Here is a 7,023-nt window from a genome sequence, read left to right on the forward strand (position 1 = left end):
ATCAGAGAGAATAAAAGATACAAAAAAATGAAATAATGAAACAAAATAAGAGACTAAGATAAGATGAAATAGAAGTGAATTAAAGTCTAGGTAAAAATCATATAAAATATGTGAAAGTAAATTTTCTTTCTTATAAATTTTCACATATTTTAAATCATTTTTAGCCATAACTTAGTTTACTTTTATTAAATGTTATCTATCTTAGTTTCATTATTTTAGTTGTTTATATTTTTTTTTTTTAGACCCGAAGTCCTGTAAAGTGGGGCAAAACACTGTCTGGTAATAAATAGTTTATTTGTTATTTGAGTTATTTTTACCGCACCTAGACCATTTTCCTTCTATAAAAAAAAAAAAATCTTGTTTATTAATATAAGTTACACACCTTTTGACTAGTAGTTATTCCTATCAGAGTTAAACAAAAATCAGTTACGATAAAACTATAGCTAATTTATAATATATAATAAGATTTTATCAACATAAAATTTCTTTTTTATTTCAGATGACCCAACGTGCAGTAGTCTGCCAAAGCAAGAAGTTGACGACGACAGTGGTTTGGCCAGCTCAGATGTAGAAGGCTTCGAGATAGAGGAATCGTCGGTTCCGCTTCCTAACCTCTATCGGTTGGCCAATGAACCTCGTACCGATTCCTGGGTCCTGTTCCACGAATTATCTCCACTGCTCAGGGTAAAGACAAAAGAAGCCCTCCTAAAGCAGCTCGGTCAGGATGCAAGGACGGTGTTAAGAGACATGAAAACTTCAGAGTTTTACGAGAAGGCTCATTGTCGAGCAATAAAGAGTTCCGCTGGTCCCAAAACTCCTAAAGTCACTCTGGTAAAGTATACGGATACGGTCAAGTTCCTCCTCGGCGTCGAGACTACGGTTATACCAAGGTGACCATAAGGAATCGGTGATATATTCTACGAGACAATATACTTTTTATTTTCTCTTTTATTATTTTTTAGAATAATTTTATTTTGTTGATAATATTTTGTCTTCCTTATCTTTACTCTTTTCTGTTTTGTTTTTTTAATTAAACTTTTTCAGCTTGGCCATGATTATTTAATTAAGGTGGTTCAGGAGACCCAACCCTTGTTATCTGCAAATAGGATTCACCTATTGGCAGTGTCTCCCAGTGCTGCTATTTTTTTTAATTTCAAGTTTTAATGTAAATTTTTTTTATTAACTCTGATGGTGATGATTCAAAATGCAGTATGATATCATAATTCAAAAATAAAAATTTAAATGTTAATTTCAATTAATTGTGTATTTTAATCTTCAAATAGTAAGCATTCGGTCACCTTTGGACTTTTTTTCATTGTAATTTTATGTTGAATTCATTGAAAAAATAAAATAAAACAAAAAGTTATAGTGCTGTGACAGCACTAATAGGTCAGTCATTTTTGCGGGTAACAAGAGGCAGTTCTGGTCTCGTAAACCACTTTAATGTTCTGCTTGTCATGGCTGACGGAAATACTATTATATATTTTGTTTACCAGATGTAGAGTAAAATTTTGATGGTTTGTAAAGAAGATGGAATAATAAGGATTCAGTTGGTAACAGAACTGATGTTTACAGGTAACTGATGTTTGCAGGTAACTGATTGGATGTCTAGTTGTAACAGTATGGCAATAGTGCGATTAAATTTCTGTTACTGTTTTACAATAAGCGATACTCACAATGTTTCTGACCTTACCAACTAAATCTTTCATCTTACCCATCGCTCTAACTGAGAAGAAGGGATTGATTATATGTTCCAATAATTTAACTCTTAAGTAATTATCAAATTATAATACATATATATGTATTGTTAAAAATACTTTAATTTGTTAAGTTAATATTGAGTCGATGTTAATATTAGAAGAGAAAAGATTTAAATATAGATGTACTGGTTTCAAGCCAATATTTTTGCCATATTCCCAAAGAATAATTTTGTATAATAAGATGAAGTTATAACTAATGTCTAAGTGCTTTTTAATATTTTAGTGAGAAAAACTATCGTTTATTATTTCAAAGACGATGATGAAAATTTCTACAGAACTGGTACTATTGTGAAATTACCACTGAAATTTCCTATTTTTTACTGTTTGTAAATATTTTTATTGTTAACGGTTGTGTGCTAAGAGTTTTTTTAAACACTTGTATAGATTATTTGTTTTGTGTATATATATATATAATATATAGAGAGAATATATGTATATGGGTTTAGACGAATCTTTTAAAAAGTATGTGTATAATGTGTTTTTATGTATTTTATATAAGTTGTATGCATTGTAAACCAGTGGTGCTTCTTTTGTGTCGAAATATCACATTATATGATAAAACTGAAGCAATGTTTCTTAAAATAAATTAGGTATATTAGTGACGTGATAATGATTTATTACTTTATACATATTTAAGTTGAAGTTTTTTACTTTTAAGTCTTATGTATACCTCAGTACGGTTCTAATTGGTGCAATTAACTAAACAATTGTTGAGAACTTGAAGGTGTTGCTTACGTTACGTATGAGCTGGTAATTGATGAAAACAAAAAGAAAAAAAAAAAGATCAGTTTTCAAAGCCAATGAATTTACTAAAACTTTTGGCTATGTGATTATTAAATTAAGAATTTTTTATAAAAAGTTCTATTTTTCAAAGTCTTTCCAAATCTCTTTAGATGTGAAATTTTATGTTGACATGCGATCTTGTAAATGTTAAATGTAGCCACATGTTTAAACGATAGTGAAATGTGTAGTGACATTAAGAGTCAGCATGTTTTCTTAATTTAAAAACTAGTGCCCTTAATTTTAAGAAAGAGCTGAATGAATCTTTGATAATGATTGTCTCAGTGTTTTTTTTTTTGTTTTTAAATTAGAAAGAAATTTAATGTCTTTAAATAAAGGCAAATGACTGGGTTATCGATTGTGTTTGATAATATTACTATTTATGGAACGTAATGTTTGCATTATTGTTAAGTGTTTATTTAAATTGTATAATATAGTTTTTATTTGTCTTTATACATATAGCGATTATGTAACCGTTGTATTCTATGTGTATTTCCTGTGTAGGACGTTCCACCTAAAAAAACTGTGATGGAATTTTTCTAGCTGTATATATGAGCCGTTTGTGTATAGTCGTTGGAAAAAAATGTGCAATTTATATTGTTTATATAAATAAAAAAAAAATGGATTTATATATAAATATATATACCATAATTTTGTTTTTTTCTTTATTATTTTTTTTTTTTTGTAAAAATTCTAATGTGATCAATTTAATAATAAGAAAATATAGTATAATGAATTACTTTTTGTTCTTTTGATTGTACTTACCTCTAAATAAGAATTATCTTTAAATATCCAGACTAATTTAGGGATTTTATTCTCTATCACTGTCGGAGTAATTTCTTTTCTCTTCCATTTTTGGCTTCTTTATTGGTTATTACTGACTTGGAGGAGACAAATATTGTGATATTCTAAACAACTGTCTCACATCAGTTAGTGATTCACTTAATTCAGAAAAAAAAAAGGTAGTTTGTGAATAAGGTCATGGGGTGATTACCAGCCCCAATTGTACTGTTATATATAACAGAGGGAGCAAATAATTACAAAAAATATGCATAGAAATATGTTATTTTGTGACAATTAGGGTAAGTGCACCAGTTATTAACTTGTCAATTTTTCTTTTTAGATATTAAAAGTCTGCTGATGTTCCTCAAGGTAGCATCTCTGGTCCCATCTTTTCCACAATCTATACAGCTGACATCCCAGCCAATCCTAGCACTATCCTCACCATGTATGACGATGACACTTGTGCTTGCAGTGAATAATAACCCTTTAATTAATTCCATCCCAAATAACAACCCTCGAAGCAACCTTGGACTACATCTGGACAAACGACTAACTAGGGAATTCTCACACAAGCCTGAAAAGTTAGGAAATTGCAAGTCGATTCCGACTAACTATTATAGCATTTACTAGACAAACGGTCTAAACTTTCAATCAATTACAAAAGAATGATCTACATGACAATAATAAGGCCTATTCGAACATGAGGAGTTGAGCTTTGGGGCTCCACTAAACCTAATTCATTAGGCGTTTGATCTTCCAGCGAACAGCCCTGAAGAAGGCTAGAAACTCTAGCCGAAACGTTGGCACATTAAAATAAGTTAATCGTACTTATTTGTGTTTTTCATTGACCACACCCCCAACCATCTTCTCCTCATTCATCATCCACGGTCAACTATCTCTCATAATTATGAACCTAATTCCTTTTGTATCCAATGCTTCTTACTTTGTCACAAATGAAATCATCCATAAAGACCTTAATATTTTATATCTAACTAACCAAGCCCAAATCAGATATCAATCCATCCATTATAAACTCCCTAACCACCCAAACCCTCTAGTTTCTAACCTTGCTTCCTCTTCTATTACTGGCAATGCTCTGAGGTGCCTGAAAGAAAGATGGCCCGAGACTTTCCAATATAGCGATAGAGTGCTATCAATGGGTAGTTTCTCTACATGTCTGTATCATACCATTATAATCTAACATCAAATTTACTAAATGTATTTTTATGTAAATACAGAAGTAAATATTAATAAATAGATAAAAGTTGGTGATACCATTTCAAAACTGGCAACAAAATAAATTAGAGGTAACAAACTCTTAATATTTATTATTAAAACCAAGATAGACCTTTCAGTAACTAATGATTTGTTGATTATTGAGAGAAAGCCAAAAAAAAAAATATATTTGTATTTAAACTACCACATGTCAGTACGAGCTTGAAACGTTATAAATTATTATAAATATATTTTACTAATTATATTGACACGTTTTTTTATGTCCATTTTATAATTCACTATATTTTGTATGAATTTAGTGATGTAAATTGATATATTTTCTAATTTTTGGATCAATAAAAATAAAATTGCAGTTATTACATATGCCATGTCTAACTACTGATAAAATTAAATAGCTTTTAGAAAATATGATCATGAAACAATAAAATTTGTTGTATGTAACAATAATAAATTAGAAAAACACATGATAAATATGAAAGACAAAATTAAATATTATGACAAACAAAACCTATAATACATGAGACAAATAGGAGAAAAAAGTCAGTTATTTAACCCCAATTTTTTTATCATTTTAATGTAAACTATGTATAATTACTAGTCAAAATTTAGGAGACTGCCAAGTATAGGCAGGGAAATAAAAAATGGCAGCTGTTTCAAAACGTTAAAAAAATTAATTTTTCATTCCGAGCTCTATATTTTTAAAACTACCAATAACACAAGAAAACCCAATAGAACATTATTTAAAGTAGAGTAAATTTGATAAAATATGAGCCCTAACAGAGCTGTTTACATTCAATCGTTCCAGAGATAGTTTTTTAAAAACAAAATTTCAGAACAATTTATTGTGGGAAATTTAAGTCACTATAAGACTTATATATATATAAGACTATTTAAGGAACTATAAGACACAAAGAGCTCTGTTAGGACTCATATTCACTCTACAGATATCTATTAGCCACCTATTAGAGTAGTAATTTTCATGATATTCACTGAAATAAATATAAGATAAGCTTTAGTACATTAACCTATTTTTCTTTAATTTGAGTGCTGGCAGACATCTGAGCCCTGTTTCATAATGAAAGCTAATAGTATTAGTTCAAAATACAAGTATAGAAACAACGTGTTAATTACACTAATACTTATTTTTTTCATAATAGGGAGGATTATTAGTGATATTACAGGAGATAAAAAGTACTAAAGCACAAGTTCCTAATGTACAAGTTAGTGCAATTGTATTAAGTTAAATCGACAAGATTAATAGTAAGTATTAGTTTGTACTTTTTTATGAAACAGGTCCCTGTTGGCCTCATGGTTCCTGAGATAACAAATTCTCACAATAAATTCAATAACTACTTACTTTTCAGTATATAATACATGAAATGTTGCTTTTTTTTAACTGTTTCTTGGTAACTGTTGAGTGTAAACAGCTCTGTTAGGACTCATTTATTCTACTTTAAATAATATTCTATAAGGTTTCTGTAGTGTTGTAGTTAGTTTCAAAGATATGGAGCTCTGATTAAAAATTAATGTTTTAAAACATTTTTTATTCCTCCTAACTATACATGGCAGACTAATCAATTTTGACTAGTAATTATACACATATTTCGATAAAATAAGAACCTATTCAAAATAGAATACCAGCTAACCAGAGTTGGACATTAGCTAGTTATGGTAACAAGCTAATAGCTAAATTGTTATCAGAATTAGTTGCGATAAAAAATGGAACTAATTTAGCTATTCACTGTAAGCCACAAATAATTCTTACAACTAAATTAGTTGTTAGTTGAAATGGACAACTAAAAACTATTTTAGCTATAGATAAATGACAACTAAAAGTAATTCAAATTTACTTAAGCTGTTGAAAATAACTGATAACTATTTTTTTCAACTTTTTGAATTTCTAACATACTAGGGTCCTCTTAAATGTTTTCGTCGGAAGTACTGAAAATAAAAATGAAATCGATTATATGATCGCAGGCTTGCATATCGATTTATTTTAACTTTTCGGGTTTCTAACATATTATGGTCCCTTAATAAATCAGAAACCCGAAAAGTAAAAATAAATTGATACGCAAGCGTACGATTATATAATCGATTTCATTTTCAGCATCCCTGTAAACGTATTAGGGTCACTCCAAAGACCCTTCCTCCTGAAGGATTGCTTCCTTCAGAAATATCCAGGATCATTCATCGATTACCTACCCGCAAAGCTCCTGGACACGACCTAATAACATCCTACATCCTTAAACTTCTTCCTTGAAAAGCCTTCTTATTCCTCACCTACATACATAACGCCGTACTCCGTTCCACATATTTTCCTGGCCCATGGAAATTATCTATAGTCAAAATGATACTCAAACCCCAAAAGCCGCCAGAACACCAATCCTCTTACCGTCATAACTATCTATTACTACCGATCACGGGCAAAATTTTTTAAAAACTCATTTTGAAACGCCTATATCCC

General features: G+C 29.8%; 1 protein-coding gene across 1 annotated transcript in view; it reads left to right on the plus strand.

The window, feature by feature from the left end:
* LOC106690241 (uncharacterized) overlaps window positions 1–3,107 on the plus strand; it is a gene marked incomplete at its 5' end in the record, with an annotated part of 21,887 nt that extends 18,780 nt beyond the window's left edge. Inside the window, 1 exon segment of the mRNA XM_014435598.3 lies at window positions 500–3,107. Coding sequence (XP_014291084.1) covers window positions 500–894 — 395 coding nt within the window. The 3' untranslated portion in view covers window positions 895–3,107.
* Between the last annotated feature and the right edge of the window lie 3,916 nt (window positions 3,108–7,023).

This window comes from Halyomorpha halys, unplaced genomic scaffold, assembly GCF_000696795.3.
Source record: "Halyomorpha halys isolate HHAL.00 unplaced genomic scaffold, Hhal_1.1 Scaffold1629.1, whole genome shotgun sequence".
Taxonomy (NCBI): Eukaryota; Metazoa; Arthropoda; class Insecta; order Hemiptera; family Pentatomidae; genus Halyomorpha; species Halyomorpha halys.